We start from the raw sequence: 21,342 nt of genomic DNA on the forward strand, positions 1-21,342 counted from the left end.
ACACAGACAAGAACAGAGAAAGAGGCCCAGAAGTCCAGGTCACCGCTTCCACCCATCCCCTGAGATTATGTTAGGAACACAAGCTTTCCAGGTCCTTCTCAGGCCCACTGAACCAGCCTGAGCTGTGGGGTATGGCCCAGAACAGTGGGAGAACTTTTTAAAAACTGTTTTGTAAAATAAACAGAGCCTGCTAAGCACAAGTTCTACCACTGAGCCACATGCCCAGCTTGGGGTGTAAGGTGTTTCTGAAGTATGCCCATTTGAGGGGCATTAGTCCATATATCAAAGATAATATGAGCTTACAGAAACCAGTAAACTGTGTGTGTGTGTGTGTGCACGCGCACACTCTGCACATGCATACACATGTAAACATGTGAAAGCCAAGAGTTAGGTGCTTCTCTCAGAAATCGTATTCTTGCTTTTGCTGAGTCTGTTTTCACTGGCCTGGGTGACTGGCCAGCACACCCCAGGTAGCTTTCCCTCTGTACTGCAGCACCTAGCTTTTGATGCGGATTCTGGGTACTGAGCCTAGGTCCTCACACTTACAGCAAATACTTTAATGACTGGGCTACCTCCCTGCTTAAACAAATCCTCTCAAACACACACTGGAAGTACTCTGCTACTTATAAAAACCCAGATATATTTCCTGTACAACACAAGAAGGAAAAAAAATCAAGACTTCAAGTAGGATGCAAGCTTCCATTACAACAAAATCTTTCCCTGCTTGCATCCACTGCTTCCCACCCCTCCTGTTTTAGCTCTCAAGGCTGGGGTACTTTTTGTGACATTTTCAAATGTGTATGAATAGGAAGCTGGGGGATTCACTCCTCATTTGATTTATGACCAAACACATCAAGTTCTTTCTGTTTTGGGCCCAAATGTGTCATGAATTGAGCAACAGCTATCCCATGGCTCATAATGTCACTTTCCTGCAGAGCTACTATGGAAGAACAATGGCTAACTAAACTGTTCTCCACTGACTCCAATATGCACTTACTGAAGGAAATGACTAGGGATGTGGATTTCACTAAAGAGCACACAGACTAATTCCAACTCGAGTGTAGCCAGAATTAGGCACTGGATACCATGGCAATGTCAAAGGGAACTTTTATTGCTGATGTATAGTTAAAGGTGACAAGCATATTTTAGTACCCATGATTTAAGTCCAGAACATATAATCTCACACAGAAAATTAAAATAATCTTGGATGAGGTACATAGGTACACTCCTCATGCATTCTCTCTCTCTCTCTCTCTCTCTCTCTCTCTCTCTCTCTCTCTCTCTCTCTCTCTCTCTCTCTCTCTCTCTCTCTCACACACACACACACACACACACACACACACACACACACCTACCTCTAGAGCATGAATCCAAACTTGGGATTTTCACACTGATTTTAGGTCAGCTTTTCAATACCTTCAGGTCACCCCAAAATTTCAGCATGCCAAATTCCTCCCATCCTCTCTTAATACTTAATAGGATCATAATGATTTCATATGAATCCAGCTGAGGCTATAAAAAGCCAAGTACTGTGAGGAACACTTTCCAATCCTTTTAAAGTCCCAAGAATGCCCGGCTAGGGTCAGAGGCATCAGTATCTATAATCTGTTTTAAGAAGTTTTAGCTTAAAAGTTTTAATGCTCTCTGGGTGAATTGTAAATACATTTTGGATGTATTCGATTGACGAATCAAGTAAGGTCTTATAACTATTCATAGAACTGTTCTCTGTGAGCACTCAGACGCCCTCTGCAGGCTCAGTACCCCCTGCTCTGCAGTGGATCCTCAGGCTCCATCCACACTGTAAGAGAAAACCCTAAGGATTCAAACAAGCTCAAGACTTTCAGTTGCTGCAGTGAACCTGACTGATCTACACAAGCTTGGCATTAAAGCAAAAGAGAAGAAATCAGATGTCAGTTACCATGTCCCCATTAGCAGGGTGCTATGAAGTGAAATATAACATTAGCCTGGTAACAACCAAAGACTCACCTACCTGAATCACCGCTCAAGGACAGTTTCCAGAGACAACCCAGCACAGTTCGAACAACCTCACCTTGCTGTGTTTGCAAAACTAATGCAGAGAAGAGGAGTAGCAAACTTCTTTCCCATGACCCCAAACTACCACAGACTGAACTTGACCAGACTGGAAACCACACCCTTCCCCTCCAGCCTGGAAACGGAAAGACATTACTCAACAAACATTTTGCTTTGCACTTCTCCCTTGGGGAGCTCCCACCAATTAGCTTGCGTCCTCAGATCTAATGGCTTCAATGCTTCCTGGCCAAAACAGTGATGGCTTCCCTTCCTTCAGCAGAACACCAAAGGACAACAACTTACGTAGTAGCTGTCCAGTCTCCACAGTGCCCTCCATCTGCTGCAAGGTGGTTTCCGTCTGGTCCAGAAGGTCCATGGGCAGCTGAAGTTGTGGGAGATGGAGTGGACAATGAATCCTGACTGCTGGTGGGGGTGTCCTCCTTGACAGGGCTGGGACTATCACCTAGAGGGAAAAGAGCACTGGATTTCAAACAGAGAAGAAAAACAAATAACTCTGGTAATTACATGACATTATTTATCAGTCAGTCATATTATTTCAAAATTATATTTATAATTCAGCCGGAGAGTATGTAGATTCCCTGCCTTTGAAGGTTTGCACCTGTGGATTTATTCCTTCCTCCTTCCTCCCTTTCTCCTTCCTTCCTCCATCCCTCCTTCCTTCCTTCCTTTTTCCTTCATCTCTCCCTTCCTTTCTCTTCCTCCCTTCCACCCTCCACCCACCTTCCTTCCTTCCTTCCTTCCTTCCTTCCTTCCTTCCTTCCTTCCTTCCTTCCTTCTTTCATAAGGAAGACACTCAAGAGCTTATTACAGTTTAGATATGGAATGTCCCTGAAGACCAATCAGCTAATAGCCTGGCTTCCAGCTAACGGCACTACTGGAAAGTGGTGAAAGCCTTAAGAAGTACAACCTTGTAAAATGTTTACTTAGTCACTGGAGGTATGTTCCTAAAGGGGACTTTGGGATTCCCAACCCCTCATTACTTGGTAGGCAAGAGGTAACAACTGTCTCTACCTATTGCCTCCCACAAGCCCAAAAACAATCGGACCCAATCAGTCATGGCCTAAAGTCTCTAAAACTGTGAACCAAAGTAATCCTTCTCTCTAAATGAGTTGGTATATCGTAAGTATTTATTACGGTAACAGAAAGCTGACTAAGAGTGAAGAAAAGAAAACAAACACCATGCATGCAGTCATGATGCATGCTCAACCTACAAAGAACCCAGATACAAGCCAATGACAACATTAGGGACAGCCCAGGGTAGCACAACAGCCATGTAGCGCCCAACCCCTTATGCTATTATCACCTGCTCTTTCACACTGAGTGCAGGATAAAAAGAACTAGCATTTTGAGCTGCTACATGGGACTATGATTTCTAATGGGCCCACTTATTAATATTCAGACATGAAGGAGTTTCCATTCCCACATGAACACTGAGGAGACAGCACAGTGTTGGGTCCCCGAAGTACCACAACCAAAATCAGGTCCTAAATGAGGTGTAATTTATGCCATTTTATAATTATCTATATGTATTATCAGTTTGTATAGAAATGCAAAAGACAGAAGAAATCTGGCAAAGCACCTGTTTTCCTCAACTGGCCTTCTTGCTTTCATGATGTTCCAGCTTCTACAAAACACAGTGGAAAGGACCCAGGTAGAGCTTTGCTCTTTTTGCCCCAAAGAACTTAAGATTGACACTCTCCCCCAAAGGTGATTTGTGGAGAAAGCAGTTCTGTGGACACAGCACTAACTTGGCCTTGATTTTCCAGGCAATGGGTCAGAACAGTTGCCCAACACTGCCACCATAGCAAATGGGGGTCCACAACCTCAGCCAACAAAAGTTCCAAGTGTACTGAGATGTCACAACTCCCTGTTCTTAATCCTAGGCACAGAGTGCACACAAATGCCAGGGTCAAAAAACAACTCACTCTTAGAAAACCATTTCATAAAAAATGTAATTCCTCCCAAAATGAAACAAGACAAATTCTAGGCCCTGAGCATACTACACCCTGGGATGCTAGTCTTGAAAACTTAGTCCAGACTAGACCCTGAGGTGCTAGTCTTGAAAACTGAGAACAGAAAATAAATCTTACTGACTCCCAACCCAACTCAGAACCAAGGCTAAGTGTCTTAAAAGTGAGATCCAGAAATGCTCCACTAGGGAAGTGGGCACCAGAAATAATGTACTGGAGAGAGATGCCTGGGAGACCCAGCAACAGAGAAGCAGCCTGTAGAAAAGGAGGAGCATGCATGGACTCAGTGACCAACTTTAAATGGATGCTCTCCCTGGACTGTGCCTCCTTGAAAAGTCTTGTCCTGTCCTAGTCACAAACACATTCTAGAACTAATGCTTAATTTATCTTTCAGCTAAGTAACTCTGTTGATAGTCCTTCAGCACAAACATGTTTGTAATTGGAGAAATTCAATCCTATCACTAGGGCCAACTTAGAGGCAAGTAAACCAAACCGACTGTTAGAACATTGTTTCGATTCTTTTTAGAATGGAGTTCCCTTTGAAAGCACAACTACCTCTTCCTGTGCTTAGAAAGCTCAACTCCAGTTCTTTTCGGCACTAGTACAAACTGTGTCTCTCAGTCACTGTGAATTACCACTCCATAACACTGAGACGGCCTCAGCTGGGTGTGCTGTGCTCAACTTCGAGGTCAGGACTCCAGGGGCTTGAAGGCTGCAGAATTTCATGTAGACATCCAACCTGGGCTACATAGTGAGTTCAAGTCAGCCTAGACTACATACAAGATCAATAAGAGGGGGCTCAAAGACAATTTCTATGGCTTACGTGTGAAATGCACCCCCCACACAAATAGATTTGTGTGTTTGAAGCTGTCTTGAAAGGTTATATAATAGCCTTTAAAAGGTGGAGCCTTGCTGGAGGAAATGGGCCACTAGGAGCTGCTCTTGAGGTTTTTATAGTCCAGTCCTACTTCCTGTCCTCTCATGTCATGCTTCCTGACAGGGGATGCAATGAATCTAACCAGGTACTACCCGGATGGACTATGTATCCCTCCAGCTGTAAATCCAAAGAACTCATCTCACTCCTTAGGTGGCTTCTTGACAGGGATATGGCCACAACAATCATTAAAACACCCTCAGCATCAACCTACCTTTAGGACAGGTAGCCAATTCAAGCTCAACTACAAGAACTCAATTTGGCAACTCCTGGTGAGAGGGACATACACAGCTGGTTTCCTGGCTCCCTCAGGCTAAATCCTAGACTGTCATTCTTCCATGCTCACTCACTGACTCCAAGGTAGTGCCTAACACAGCAAAAGCAACTGTGGAGAGTCTGGGACCAGCTTCCCTTGTGACTCATATGAGAAGCAGGTTTCGGGAGCCCGAGAGCAGAGGTCTAACGTTACCTTAAAACCACCACCAAGCAGTTCATTTACAGTGCCTCTGGTCCTTTCCCCAGGCAGACTGACACAGCACAAACTGTCACTCAGCATGCTGAGTCACATTCTATTAAGAGCACTATCTTCCAGTCTGCCAAAAAGTGGCAGTCTGAGCCCTCAGGTGAGAGTGACATGGTAGATGGGAATATGTTTACAGACTGATCAAACGAAGACACCTCACATTACTTCTTCAACATACAAAATCCTCTCCCAGGCTCCATTCAGGAATGAGTGAGTCTGTCTGCTGGACAAGAATCACTGTGTACAAGGAGGAACAAAAATCACACCCATTATGTCCATCAACAGTCAGGCTTATAACCATTTCCCAAACTCCAGTTCACAACCTCTCCTAATAGTGTGGGTTATCAATATATCTGCATGTGGAAGACAGAGGTCAGTCCCAGGTGTTATGCTCAGACACCCTTTTTTCCTTTGATACAGGGTTGCTAACTGGCCTGAAATTTATCAGTAGTCTATGCTGGTTGGTCAGCAAGCCACAGGAATCCCCATCTCCACCTCCTCTGCTCTGCAATTACAAGCATATACCATCATGCCCAGATTTGTTTTCAGTGTGTGTTCTGGGTAGAAGTCAGATTATCATGTTTGCAAGTAATTTAGTTATTGGGATATCTCCTAAACCCGTGTATTCAGTGCTTTCTAAAGCCAGTGTTTGAGACATTGTGAGATTAATTTATAATTGAGTATGCATATCATGCAAGCATTCTACCAGAGGGCCACAGCCACAGCCCCGCTCTGGTCATTTCATCTCTCACTTCTTTAGTAACGAAAGCTGATGGGGATGTCCTTCTGTATGTTGTGAACATATGTTTCTCTTATTGGTTGATGAATACAGCTGTTTTGGCCAATGAACAGACAGGATGTAGCCAGGCAGGAAGATAGGTGGGGCTACCAGACTAGGAGAAGGCTGGGAAGAGGAACCCAAAGAGCAAGTTTCCAGCAAGATGCCTTGTAGCTGCTGAGGAAGCAAGAGACCCGAGCATCACCATAGGGCTAAAACCATGAGGAGATATGTAGATTAATATATATGGGTTAATAATTAAGAGAGAGCTAGCCAATAAGAAGCCTGTGCCATAGGCCAAATACTTTATAATTAATATAAGTCTTTGTGTGTTTATTTGGGACTACACGGCTGCAGGATGAGGCAGGACAGAAACTACATCTACAGCAACCTTTACCCTCGGGTCTCAGCCACCCTTTAATGGGCATCTGCAAGTAGTCCAGTGAATAAAAAGAGCAAACTATGGTACTAAACAGTTTTTGTTTAAAACAATCACCAATACAGAAGACAACAGGCCACAACCAGCATAAGCCTGACCTCCACCTACAACTTGCCAACCCCTGTCTGCACTCTCCTCTCTCAACCAAAGCACCATCCATTGGCATTTTGCTGCTGCATATTATTTCAAGACCCAATCTAGCCTGCCACCCAACTTCCATCATACATGTCTCAGGCTTGATAATCATTTACAGGCACTCTGTGTTGCTAGGTAAAACTTGGGGAAATGCAATGGATGCTCAGTTACAAGAAATACCATGGGTATGAAAGCCACAGGCTCCAAGAGTGAGCAGAGAATAGAGGATCTAGATTTTTCAATGTATTTCACAAAGCCAGCTAGTGGTTTCCACTTCTCAGCTCCTCCCTTCTAAACCACTAGCATCTCCAATGCCCTGCCCTTCTGACTACTCACCAGGCACATCAGGGATGAGGCTTTACAGTTATAGCATCAGTCCCCAGCCCAAAGGTGCTCACAGGTTAACACTGAAGACAGGTGACAATAAACAGAGCAAAGGTGACATTTGCATAATGAGACTTTCTAAGGGGTCTGAGACTTAGAAATAACGAGTTTCAAAACCTAACACAGAGGGCTGGAAGACATGTGGGAGACATGCAACAGAAATAAGGAGAGATTATTGCCAGACTTTCAAAGAATTGAGGCTTGCTCTGATAAAGAAGCATCAAGGTTGAGAGACAATTGAGAGCTTAGCAGTTTTCAAAGCTGTGAAACAGCTGGATTTGGCAGGAGTATGGGGACAGAGGAAGAAAACAGGACTCTGTGTGCAATACTGGGTCATCTGGATTCACCTGCAGCTAGAGAGATGTCCCTTCAGGAATTATAGGGGGCAACATGTACAGAGAATGGATGCAGAAGACATCCAGGCATTGCAGTCAGCAGAGCTCAGAGAAGACAAGTGAGGGTAAGAAAGTGACTCAGAAATTCCCTGCAAAACTAGACAGAAAGGCATGCCAGAGGAGCATGCATTGCACTATTGAGTCTGATTTATTATTGTTTTCTTGCAAGACTGAGGACCGAGCTGGGATCTTACATGCTGGGTAAGTGCTGTAGCAGGGTCTTAGTCGGGTTTCTATTGCTGAGATGAAACACCATGACCAAAAGCAAGTTGGAGAGAAAGGTTTTTTTTTTTTTTTTTAATCTTACACTTCCATATCACTGTTCATCACTGAAGGCAGTCAGGACAGGAACTCAAAGGGTAGGCCCCTGGAAGCAGGAGCCAATACAGAGGCTGTGGAGGGAGCTGCTTACTGGCTTGTTCCCCACAGCTTGCTCAGCCTGCTTATAGAGCCCAGGACCACCAGCCCAGGGATGGCCCCACCCGCAATGTCTGGGCCTCCCCATTGATGGGGGAAGTGCTTCTATATATGTTTGTCTTATTGGTTGATAAATAAAGTACTGTTGGCCAATAGGGAAGCAAGTTCTGTAGGACTAGGAGTTGAGGAGAATTCTGGGAAATGTAGTAAAGAGTAGTCAATCACTACTGGCATTTGTGTGCACTCTGTGCCTAGGATTAAGAACAGGGAGTTGTGAAAACGGCCTGCAGGCTTCACAGCCCATCTCATGGAGGCATTTGCTAAGTTGAGGTCCCTCCTCTCTGATGACTCCAGCTTGTGTCTTACTCACATTTAGCCAGCACACCGAATGAGTCACAAATATGATTTGATCATGAGCTTGAGGACGTGAACAACACTTTACCTTCATAATCAACAAAACACAGAGATTGGCAGGAAATAGATCAAGAAGGGAAAACTTGAGACCTAACGGCAATACTACAGCTAACACCGGACAGTAATTAACTTCACATTCTGCTAAGCTCTTATTCCTGTGACCTTCCTGTTCTAATGATGGCCAGCTGTCCTCCCTGTTCATCATGTGTGAATGAGCAGGGCTCTGCACTACCTTAACTCTCATGCCTCCATTTTCATCGTCTTCCTGTCAGTACAGACCATTCCCCGAGTTCCTTCTCAGCTCTTCCCCCACTCAGACTCAAATGCTGTCATGACACAGATCCCTACAAAGCCTCTGCAGTTCTGCAAAGGCTGGGAATGGGTTCTCTGCAGGAGCAAGGCCCTTCCGTGGTCCTCATTCTTTTCTTCCTATACCTTTCATTATTTACTTTACATCCCAGCTGCAGTTTCCCCTCCCTCTTCTCCTTCTAGCGTCCCCACCACCACCCATTGACTCCTCCTCTACTCAGAAAGGGCCGGCCTCCATAGACATCTACAAAATATGTCAAATCAAATTACAGTAAGACTAAACACCTCCCCAGGTATTAAGGCTGGGCAAAGCAAACTAGTATGAGGAGTAAGGTCCCAAAAGCCAGTAAAAGAGTCAAAGACAGCCGCCCTCACTGTTAGGAGTTCCATAAGTGGACCAAGCCACACAACTATCCCATATATGCGTAGGGGCTAGGTCAGTCCTATGTAGGCTCCCTCATTGTTGGTTAGGTCTCTGGGAGCTCCTATGAACCCAAATTAGTTGATTCTGTAGACTTTCTTGTTATGTCCTTGACTCCTGTGTCTGCTACAATACTTCTTCCCTCTCTTTGGCACAATTCCCTGAGCTCAGACTAATGTTTGGCTGTGGGTCTGCATCTGTCTCCACCAGTTACTGGATGAAGCCTCTCTGATGACAAATGGGGTAGGCACCAATCTATGAGCACAGCACAATATTGTTAGGCATCATTCCATTGACATTTTTTCCTCTCCAATCATATTTGGTTCTATCTAAGGTCTCTGGGCCGTCCAACCTCTGGGTCCTGGTGCTCCGGGCAGTGTCAGGGGTGGGCTCACTCTGGTAGCATGGGCCTCAGGCTGGATCAGGCATTAGTTGGCCACTCCCACAATCTTTGTGCCATCCTTACCCCAGCACATCCCAATCCCTACCCTGAAAGTCTTGCCTGGTCACACAAGATGGCCAGGTTCCTCATTCTTAAATACCTGGCTTGCATATTAACAAAGAACAAATGGGAGAGGACAGAAAACAGAAGAAAAGAAAGAAATGAGAATACTGACTTACTGTTTAGCTTTAATTTATACAAGCCTCACAGTCACACATTTGGTTAGTTCAAAGACAGTTGTAGGCTGCCACTGCAGGGTCCATATCCTCAGAGACTTCCAATTATCAAATGGCTGATCTCTAGGATCAGAAAGATTTGCTGAGAACTAAGTAACTGCACCCTCAACGACATAGCTACACTTTTCTGATAAAGCCCAATAAGGGAGTTTCTAGCCAAGACACTTTAAATGAAAATCGTCCTCTCTTCCTACATATGCCTAGAAACAACAAAAAGATCAAACCTGCAACAGAGGGAAATGACCTACTCAAAGGTCAATGGAAGCATAAGCCAAAGGCCAATGGTGCAGGGACCTACCGGGCCCAGAAAACCAGGCAATGCTCAGATCCTGTGGTTTCTCAAAACCTGTGACCCACCATGCCTTGAGCAGTATGAAGCTCTCCACATTAAACATGAACAAACACTCTGTGGCTAAGTGTCCGCTGACCTGAGGAACTAACTGGATTTGACTGTCTACATTTTTGTCACCTGTATGCAAGCAATAAACTTCGCTCTAAGTGAAGCACTGAGATAAACTGAATCAACAGCTGAAGTGAGGAAAGAGAGGAAAAAGGAGAGAGGACGAAAGAAAGGATCTAACGCACGGTTGCCAGGACACCCAGAGCATGCTGCTTCATATGAATGGACAGACATGAGCTAAGAACAAAGGGAGAATTAAGATAGTGTTATGGTTTGGATATAAAAGATGCCAACACAGGCTAATGTTTGAGAACTTGATGCCCAGTTAGTGGCACTATTTTGGGAGGTTTTGAGAATGTTGGGAGGGAGTTCCTAGAGAAGAAGTAGGTAACTGGGGCAGGCTGTCAGGGACATATCTTTGGCTCCTTTCTGACTCATTGCCTGCTTCCTGGATCCCCATGATATGAGTATCTGTCCTCTGCCACATGCTGGAACCACCATGATGCTCTGCTCAGACATACAGGGCTAATCAACTAAGGACCCAACCCTCCAAAATTATGAGCCCAAACAAATAATCCTTCCCTTACTTCTGTCAGGTACTGGGGTACAGCTGAGCAAGAATAACTACAGTCAGCATATTCAGAAAATACAAAAAGGCAATGATTTTGAGATGCATAATACAGAAAACAGAAGGAGAGTCACCAATATCTAGGTTCTGGGAGAAGAAATAAACCTGGAGGAAGAGAAGCTTTAAAAAGTGATGACACATTCCTAAAAATTAAAGAAATTACAGAAGACCTAAACCTAATAGACTCAAAAACAGCAAACTAGAAAATAAAGAAAACCATAAATGTAAGGCACGGCTGCATAATTGAAGACTATCAGATACAAGGAACAAAACCAAATCCTACGCTAATATAAAGAACACAAAACATAAAAGTCAATATAATACAGAATTCTCAACAGCATTTGTGTACACAACAGAATCCAGAAAGACTTCAAAGAATCAAGGGAAAAGAATTCCAACTGTATTTCAAAATGTGATGACATAATAAAATGTCATGAGACATAACAAATCCCTAAAGGCCTGACACTCAGAGAACCATATACTGGCTATTCTCATAAAGAAATTCTTCAAGACTTTATCAAGAGAAGCAACAGAGAGATTTGCAACTAACTTAGTAGTGTCTACTGTTGCCATTCATAAAGGAAATGGGAAGGGAGTAACAACAAAAACAAAAAATTCAAAACGCATTCCAGGAAATACCAAAAAAGCTGGGGAATGAGACTGTCTTACTGGTTGTGGAGGCAAAAATGTAGATAGTTAAGGACTCAACAGAGAAATAAGAGTGTGTGACTCAAAGAATAAGAACCACTCTAGAAACAAAAAGTCAGAGGACTACCATCAGGAGCACAGAAAACAGTAGAAGCCCACTTGCTTTCTTAAAGAAATGCGTTAAATGAAAAATATACAGTGACAGAAATTATCACATAATGATAATTATATAAAATGGATTAAACTTGCCTATTAAAAGAGAGTGACTCTCCAAGCACATTTCTTAAATCAAGCTTTATGATGACTTAAAGAAGCAAGCTTAAGACGAAAAAGACAAGGTTGGAAATGCAAGAAGAAAGGGTGGTTATACTAGGTAACTAGGACCCCAAAGAAAGGTAATGACAGAAGGTCACTTAACAAAGATCAAGGACATGATCAAACAATGAAATAAAACCATAAAACCTCAAGCAACCAACCACATGCTACAGAGAAAACAGAAAAGTCAACACTCAGACCCCAACATGTAGCAAGAAAAAGAAAAGACCTGGAATCAATGTACAAGGAGACTCCTACAGCCCACCACCGCCACCACAGACATAACACACACAACTTGGAGCAAATAGAGGATAATATTCTCAACAGCACATAAAATATTTTTGAATGAAGGCCATAAAATCTTAAATACTATCTCAGTTACTTTCCTATTGCTGTGAAAAGACACTAAGACCAAGGCAGCTTGTAAAAGAAAGCGTTCCATTAGGGCATGCTTAGTTTCAGAGGGTGAGTCCACGGCCATCATGGAGGGAAGGAGCAAGGCAGCATGCAGGCAAGAATGCATGGCACTGGGGCAGTAGCTGAGGACTGACATGTTGATAAAACCGCAAGGGGGAGGGAGAGAGGGAAGAGGCAAAGAAAAGGGAAAGGGAGAGAGGGAAAGAAGCAGGTGCGAAGAAGAGAAAAGGGAACTGAGAATGGCATGAATTTTTGAAACCTCAAAGTACATGTCCAGTGACACAAATCCAACAAGGCCACACCTCCTCATACTTCCCAAAGAGTTCTACCAACTAGGGACCAACATTTAAACATATTAACCTGTAGAGGGTGCCCTCGTTCAAATAACCACAAAGACCAATTGAAAAATTTGTAAATTATCCTTTTTAAAGCAGATGAGAATCGCAAGACAATCTATACTTTGTAACAAAATACTGTACTTTACAATTCCCATGTCAGCAAACTAAATATAGTTACTAAAAAAGCTATTAAGAAATACTTAGAACTCAATGACAATAAAAATATATTTCATACAAAAATTTCTAAGGCAAGGTTAAAAAATAACAAAAAACTATAGCTTTAAACAAATAAATAATGAATTTATATCTTATTAGAAAGTAACATTTTATGCCAACAGATCTTCCCAAATACTGCTAGCCAAAGAACAGTCATCATAGAATACACTTGAATATAGCTGGCACCTTTACTTTAATGGACTCATGTAACAGGGATTATTACACACTGTAATAAACACAAGCTATTATATAAGTAAAAAGCTAATATCCTTAAATATTACTTTCATTGCTTATTAATATATAAAGCTTGCGAAGAAAAAAGTCTCCAAGTGAACTAGTATCTAGCAACTTCCTCTACACATACAGACATAGATTCAAAACTCAATATTAAATGTTTTATTTTTAGTTTTATTTTTAAAAGTGGCTTCAATACAAATTAAGTGGACTTCCCCAGCAAGCCATAATGCTAGCCTATATTTCCCATGGTTCAGAGGGCCACTCACAAGCAGCTACCACACTGTACCACAGACACACAGAGGACATTGGAAAGAGTTATGGGACTTAGAGTCAGGAACTCATCTCTTATGTTTTGACATAATTTCTAGTTTATTAAAATAAGGTCTGGGTTGGTGGATTTTACCCAAACTATAATATGACAAATTGTACATTTCTTCTTTCCCAGCTCAAAATACTACTCTACATGACACCATAAATAAAAATGTCCTGTTGAACACCAAATGTGGAGATGGGCTACATACAGTTAAACCTGTCCTGTTGGTGGAGCAAATACAGCCAGTACATACAAAAGACGGGATGTGGATCAGCAACTCAATTTCAAGATCAACAGAGGGCAAGGGGTGTCACTAACATCCTTCCTAAATAGAAGGACAGATAAAGTAGGGGTCAGTGGACCAGGCAACGCCACTTCCTGATACACAGTCAATACAATCCCATGTGTACTAGTGACACTCAGGAAATGACACCTTGCAACTGTCATCCTCCATCAGTTTCAACTGAAACCCTGCACTGTAACGAGGACATGCCCTTACACAAGCCACACATGCTTCACCTTTCCTACCCAGATCCTGAAAGTACAGCAACACATTGGCTGGTACCCAGGTCCTGAAAGTACAGCAACACATTGGCTGGTACCCAGGTCCTGAAAGTACAGCAACACATTGGCTGGTACCCAGGTCCTGAAAGTACAGCAACACATTGGCTGGTTCCCATCCACTGTGTGCATTCTGTGCACGGTGAGACACTTCTCACCTCCAATTCTGAGTACGGAATGTGTCTCTAGAATGGCTTCCTGAGACTTGCTATAGCTTCAAAGGGGACATTAGGGTCTGTTAATACTTACACCACCTCAACATACAGACATGTATGTACACACACACACACACACACACACACACACACACACACACACACACACACTCAGCTAATACTGTTTTCTTCCAAGTTGCATATTCCCTAGTTGTCCAAAAAGTGAAGCTGCTCTTTTCACAGCTCATCCCAGAGTCAGGGTGGCCAGAGCATCAGGATTCCTTTGACCTATTCTACATGTAACTGTAACACACAAAGGAAAGAGAAGCACCCAGTGGAAAGCTATATGTCGTATGACTGGAAAGGAGCACAGCAGATCTAAAACCCAATTAATACCGCACAAGCAAAGACAATCTATGCTCTTCTTATAGCCTCCCATATGCTAGTCAAATGAAACTGACATGGCAACAGTGGCATATTGTCTTTATGACACTCTGTCAAGAGCAGCAAATGCATTGTATGATCTATATGTAAGATCTTTGTTAGAAGCAAGACAAAAATTAAAATTTTTTTCTTTCACAGTTCTGAGGCCAGATATTTATTCTACTTTCATCAATCTATACCAGAGAAGTTGTATTAACTTCATGTTATTTTCCCTTAACTGGAAAAGTATGTGTAAACACACACCCCATTCCTTAACTAGACACTTGGTTGTTTTTTTTTTTTAAGCTAGGTTGGAAAACTCAGTTTGACAATAGATGCTATTAAGATATGAATGAACCAATTGTCTTTGTAGAAAATTCAAATTCAACTTTACTTCAAAATGAACACTGACAGAAAACTACTTTATTCAGGAACTTTCATCTTATGTTAGAAAAGAGAAGTGTGGAAAAAAAACCTAGCCCTAACTGATGTCCACTACAGGAAGAAAACTAACTGTGAGACTCAAGGGACAGTTGCCTGCTGCGATGGCACACATCTGTAATCTCGAATACTTGAGAGGCCAAAGCCAAAGGGCAGTAATACAGGTACTTAAGGAGACAGGGTCAAAGACAGAGGCCTGGGCTGGGGATGCAGGCGCGAGCCCAGCACATGCTTTGCTGTGTGCAAGGCCTGAGGCTCTAGTCCAACCACCCCTAACCACAATGCCACTTACCTCCATCTTAGTTACACTGCAAATTAAAGAACTGATGCCTAGGAGGCCAGACACTGCGATTTTCATGTCATTTTGCTCAAGAAATAAGGGAAGCCAAAAAGGAAACCATAGCAGAGCTCAGTAACACAGCAGCTGGTGACAGCAGCTATGGGAAAATAATTCACTCTCACTGGTAATGGCATTTCTGTATCTGAAATCACCTTTAGGAATGGGACTTCCACTCAAGGAGAAAGCCACCCCCACCCTCTAATCCCAAAAGTATAAAAACAAGACTATATCAAGGTCTGTACCTCTTCTCAAAACAATCATACACTAAGAGGAAAGTCAACGTCCCAAATGCAAACTAAAATATCAAGGCATGAACAGACAGAATGAAGTTGCCATAATACATTTATTCCTACTCCCAATGGAGGAAACATGGAGGGGTTGGAAGGAGGAAATGGAAGAGGAGAAGTGATGTACTATTTTAATTTTTTTCAAAACACAAATAAAAAAAACTGATCACAATATTTGCCTTAAAAAGTCATTGAACAACTAAAATACACCAAAATTATACACTGAGAAAAGCTGATGAGGGAATGAGCTGTATGATAATCAAGCCCATGACAAAACAAAACAAATAAACAACAACAATGAAACCAGACCCCATTATCAAATTACATCAGCAGTTAATAAAGCATTGGGTTACAGGTGAGTAGCTGGGAGTCTCAGTAGCTTTATTGTCCAGAGCAATGGTTCTTAGCCTGTGGGTCACCCCTCTACCACTTGCAAAGGTCAATAGAAGTCCCAACAATTCAACTAGAAGCAGGAAAGACCGATCCTGGAGCAATGTCAACAAAGTCACAGCAAATTGCTTCAGCCCACAAAGCAGGGCATCTTGTACTTTGATCACAGTCCTCAGCATCTTTTTTTTTAAGAGACTGAGATTACCTTCACCAGCAAGTAAAACAATGCAACAGCCATGTGCCTTTATCCTTAAAAATCAAAGAGAAATGGGCACTGAACAAACCCTCACATAAACTCCAGAGATTCCTATCACTTTCACACTCCAGGTAACTGAGAGCGTGGTGCACAGAACACAAATTCGGGCCCACAAAGACAGTGTAGTCCAGGGGTTCTCAACCTTCCTAATACTGAGACCCCTTTATACAGTTCTTCATGTTGTAGTGACCCTCCAAAGATAAAATTATTTCATTGCTACTTCATAACTGTGATTTTGCTACTGTTTTTAATCATAATGAAAATAACTGATATGCAGTCCCCACAGGAGTCATGACCCACAGGCTAAGAACCATTGCTCTGGACAATAAAGCTACTGAGACTCCCAGCTACTCACCTGTTCTCTGCTCCTGGCTTTTTTTGTCATACTGAACTTCAATTAGCAGCAATTACCAAGTAAAGGTGTTAGCCATCAACAATCCTAGGTATTACACTAGGCAAAATCATTCAAGATACCAAACTACATTTTCTCTGAAAGCATACCAATGGAAGTCGTTCATATATCAAGCCACCAAGAAGACAGAAGCTAAAATTCTGGAGCATCCACTACACCTTGTGTGGCTTACATCCAGTAACTCAATTGTGATTAGCAAAAACCTTGTCACAGTTGTACTGCACAAACTCCTGAGGCACAGAGGGGGATTTGCTGAGGCCATAAAAGCCATCAAAGGGAGGTCAGGGATTTCAGTCCAGGTTCATCTAAACACAAGTGTAAGTCTACCATTCAATCCAACTCTTTTCCGCCCAAACGTCTCCAGTAATAGTCACCCCAAAATGCAAGGGCAATGTGAATAGCAGAGAAGGGCAAGGGGGAAGAGGTGGAGGTTTCAGCAACGGCACCTCAGGAAGAAAAACACCAGCAAGAGCTGGTGGCCATGGATGGATAGATACAGGGACACCCATGCCATCACTCCAGGGCTCCACTTTTTAGCCCTCCTACTTCAAAATCTTAAGCCAATACCCAACACAACGAGCATGAAATGAAAGGAAAGCTAGACTTCTATACACATCTATTTACATGAATGCCTCATGTCGTTTGTATATCATGTGTATATAACGAGTGATCCCTATTTTTTTTTTTTAAGAGAGATAAACACAATTACAAGATTCTGAAGCCCTTAGGTTAACCACTGTCAGTGCGGATTACTTTTCTAGATTTCTATGCTTATTTGTGTATTTAAACAGTGTTTCCTTTAAAGGAGACTCTCTTACAATTTCCTTTCATTCATAATCATACTGTTGGGATGGGGTGGGATGTGGAGATTTTTATCATTATTGCAGGCTGTGCCTCTCCTACTGTTCAGCACTTCAGCACAGTGATGAAGTCCCCAGAATCCTAGAGCCACTCCTGCTAGTCCTGGTCTTGTAACCGACCACCTATGGACCCTCTATTCCAATTTCTTTAATTCACAGAGAGATGAATACCACCTGCACTTTCTTCTGAGGAATACCTAAGTTTAGTAAATACTGGTAAGAACAGTAAAGAGTATGTAAATCTTTGTCTTATAAAAGAACCAAGATAATAAACAGAATTAAATAATCACTATTTGTATTATGGCTCAAAGAGAAAAACAAAATGATGGTCACAATTATATTTCATACCTGAAAAGGCCTGTGCAACTTAGGGAATATTCATAGTCCCAAAAACACAACACAAAGCGTAATTTGAACAGGCACAAAGGTTTTAGGTTATACATCCAAAGGTGACACTGTACTCCTCCACAAGCAGGCACACTGAAGCAAGTCAAGCCCCAGAGTGCCATGCATAGCTACTAAAGGCCAAACACAAACCCTACAAAACACTTCGAGTGAGGATGCTCTCTCTGTGGATATGATCCACCTTTTCCTCAGTAGCTGCAAGGAGTGGGGAGGGACTGAGGAAGTGGCCATGGTTTGCACATGCCTTAGCTGCAAGCTCACCTTTATTCTTGGGGTCTTCATGAGTTCTCTGTAATGTAAGTAATTCAGAATTGGCCACATTGGCATAATACCCTCCCCCCTTCAAGATATCTGCTCATCGTCCTGGCTACCATAGAAAACACTTCAAATCAGTCACTCTTGACAGCCTTAAAACTTCCATTTCATTCAGGATAAACAATACTGTGGTTGGTTTGAAAAGATGTTTCTTAGACAGCCCGGCTACCTCCTACGCTGCAAGACTCTCAAAGAGGGCTAAAAAGAGAGTGACAGCTGCTTGAATTCAGAACTAGAAATTAAAATAAAAGCTATTAGAAGTGAAGAAAGAACACACTCCACAGGGAGACCAGCTTTAAAGGAATTTTCTCTCTTCTACAAAGTCTAGTTACCTGCCATGAACTTATTTTCACCACAGTAGCAGCTATGTGTGTTTTAAAGGCATTAAATACGCCTTTTTCCTTTTCCTGAGAAAAGGGACAATGTTCATCCCACACAGAAGCACAGGCGAGACTACATGCTTTCTCACTAGCACTGAGGGGCTGAGCTCACGGGAGGCTTCAGAGGAGAGGCCTATGCAGAGGCGGCAGCATGCATGATTTATTAGCACGGCACAACTCAATTACAGCCTGAAACTTCTAGCTGTCTTCTCTAACCCACTCATCTTACCACTGTAAAAATGAGTTAAGAAATAATCTGTCTACATGGACTCCACACTTTGGGCCTAGTCTCAGACTCAGCATTACAGCACAGTAGTTCTACATCAAGAAATCACAGTGTGCTCTGAGGGGGTGGTAAGAGGCACCCACACTCAGGAAGTAATTGCCCAGAGCCCACTGATGAAATATCAGGTTGAACAATTACAAAAATGGCAAGAAGAACCATTTCCAGCCCCAAGATGGAGACCTGCTTCCACATCTGGTCAGATATGCCGACAAAGAAAGCCTACAGCTGCAGGATATAGGTGATGGTGCATGCCAACTATGGTTTTACGGTGGCCCTTCTGCTTCTCACACTGTTGTTGGACATGCTTGGCTAATCCTTGTGGGGAAGGCAGCCACAGCTCCCTAACAAAAGCACATCTTAAGAGACTTTACCAAGCACTGGGCCAAGCAGGGGCTTCCTGCTAAGGAGAGGGAAGAAGGACTGTATGTGCCAGGGGTCAGGCTCATCACAAGGGAACCCACAGAAGCAACTGGCCTGCTCACGGGAGCTCACAGGCTATGGATCAACAGCTATGGTGCCTGCATGGGACCAACCTAGGTCCCCTGCATATGTTTGACAGCAGTGTAGCTTGGTCTATTTGTGGGACTCCTGTCAGTGGGAGCAGGGCCTGTCCCCAGTGATTTAACCGGCTTGTGGGAACCCATTTCTAATGCTGGTTGCCTCACCCAGCCTTAATACAAGGACAGGAACTTATTCCTACCTCAACTTGATATGCCATGCTTTGTTGGCACTCATGGGAGACCTACCCCTTTCTGAACAGAGGTGAAGGGATAGATTGGGAAGGGTGGCAGAGAGGAGGTGGGGGAGGGAGGGAGAGGATAGGGAGGGGGGAAGGGGGCTTTATAAGCACATTCTCTTGGGAACACCAGCCACCACAACATCAACCAGGTAGCCCTGGCCTGTTAGTACAGTGGTGCCTCCATGCTCTGGGATGAGCCTATGGATCACAGTGGACGTGTTGTAAACAACAGAGTAAAACAAGGTCTACAATTCCAATTGACATGCCAACATAAGTGGAGGAAATCCCATGGGGCTTCACCCTACATGAAAGGCTATGGTCAATTAACAACTGCCGAGAAAGGGGGAATTAATCTTCCCCACTGACAAGCCTCCTGACTGTGATCCAACACTAAGTGGTCAGCCTTAGAAACACACATGCAGGCAATTCTGAATAGACTTAATAGGTCATGTTTACACACACACACACACACACACACACACACACACACACACACACACACACACACTCTTACTGCTTAAAAAGTAGAAGGTCCCATGAGTTTGGGGAGGGGCCGAGTATACACAAGAGGTAGAAGGGGGATGTGAAAGTGCTGTGGCTGAAGAACACTACTTAGGACAGTGGGCTTGAGCGGGCACTATCATGTCAAACACACGCCAGCGACCATGCCCATCATATTCAGAGTAGCTGTGACAGTACTTTCACTGTGTAATTGAGAGAGCAGCCTGAGTGTGTGAGCAGAGAGAGCAGCCTGACTGTGTAAGTAGTGTGCACCACACAGGTTTTACAGAAGTTCTTTGTGAGGAGTGTGACATAATTTCAATTCTAGCATTCATTGTCATAAAAAATCTAAATGAAGGACAGTGTCAGAAACCTCAACAGTTAATAAGGTTCACTATTTTAGGATAAAAAAAATCTACATATGCTAGAGATACCACAGAATACTTGCCTGCTATACTTAAGGCTGAGTTACTCTGAAAAGTCTACATTTAGAAGACCGCACAGAGGCCTGCTTTCTCATCTTCACTTCTCTTGCTCATACCTCCGGAATCAAAATATATTCTCTTAATCCACTGAAGTTGTCTAAATTCATATGCATCACCACTTTAAGTGTCCATCAATGATGTGTGACATTGAATGGTGGCTGAAGGGACTTCAACATGATAATTTTGTCCTGCTGTGTATTTGGAGTCTGGCCCAAATAAGGCACTCCCCCTCTATCTATAAGGCACAAGAAGGAAGTACCAGGAGCCAGGCCTCCCCCCCATCTGCCTCTCCCTCAACTGTGTACACTCATTCCCCTCTGCTTCCATCCACCATGCTGTAGGACTACAATAACACATGTTCAACAAAATGTGCTGCAGTTAACAGTTTGTCATCCAAATGTCAAAAGTGCCAACCCAACGGTGCCCAAGAAAGACCAACAGTAGAGAGTAATATATCCTGCCAATTGGCTTGCCAGATGATTCTGCCCTCAACCCGAATTCAATCACAGTTTTAACTTGCCTAAAGAAGTAAACTGCTATATCATGAACAGAAGACAGGCACAGAATATCTAATTATATTCAGGAAGATGCATATAACAACTACTCTCATAAACATCTACTTCTGTTTAAAATTAGAGCTGGTATGAAGGGAGGAAGAACTCAGTCAAAACTCAGATGGTAAGCCTCTCCTACTCATTCTTCAAATCAATACTTCTATTTTTTTTTTTTTAATCCTGCCTCGAAA

General features: G+C 43.0%; 1 protein-coding gene across 4 annotated transcripts in view; it reads right to left on the reverse strand.

Annotated features, from left to right (window-relative positions):
• Arhgap10 (Rho GTPase activating protein 10) overlaps positions 1-21,342 on the reverse strand; it is a 272,186-nt gene that overhangs the window by 25,570 nt on the left and 225,274 nt on the right. For all 4 annotated transcript variants that reach the window (XM_027410549.1, XM_027410551.1, XM_027410548.1 and 1 more), the window contains one exon: positions 2,335-2,494. In XM_027410549.1, coding sequence (XP_027266350.1) covers positions 2,335-2,494 — 160 coding nt within the window. The remainder of the gene's footprint in view (positions 1-2,334; positions 2,495-21,342) is intronic.

Source organism: Cricetulus griseus, chromosome 3 (assembly GCF_003668045.3).
Source record: "Cricetulus griseus strain 17A/GY chromosome 3, alternate assembly CriGri-PICRH-1.0, whole genome shotgun sequence".
NCBI lineage: Eukaryota > Metazoa > Chordata > Mammalia > Rodentia > Cricetidae > Cricetulus > Cricetulus griseus.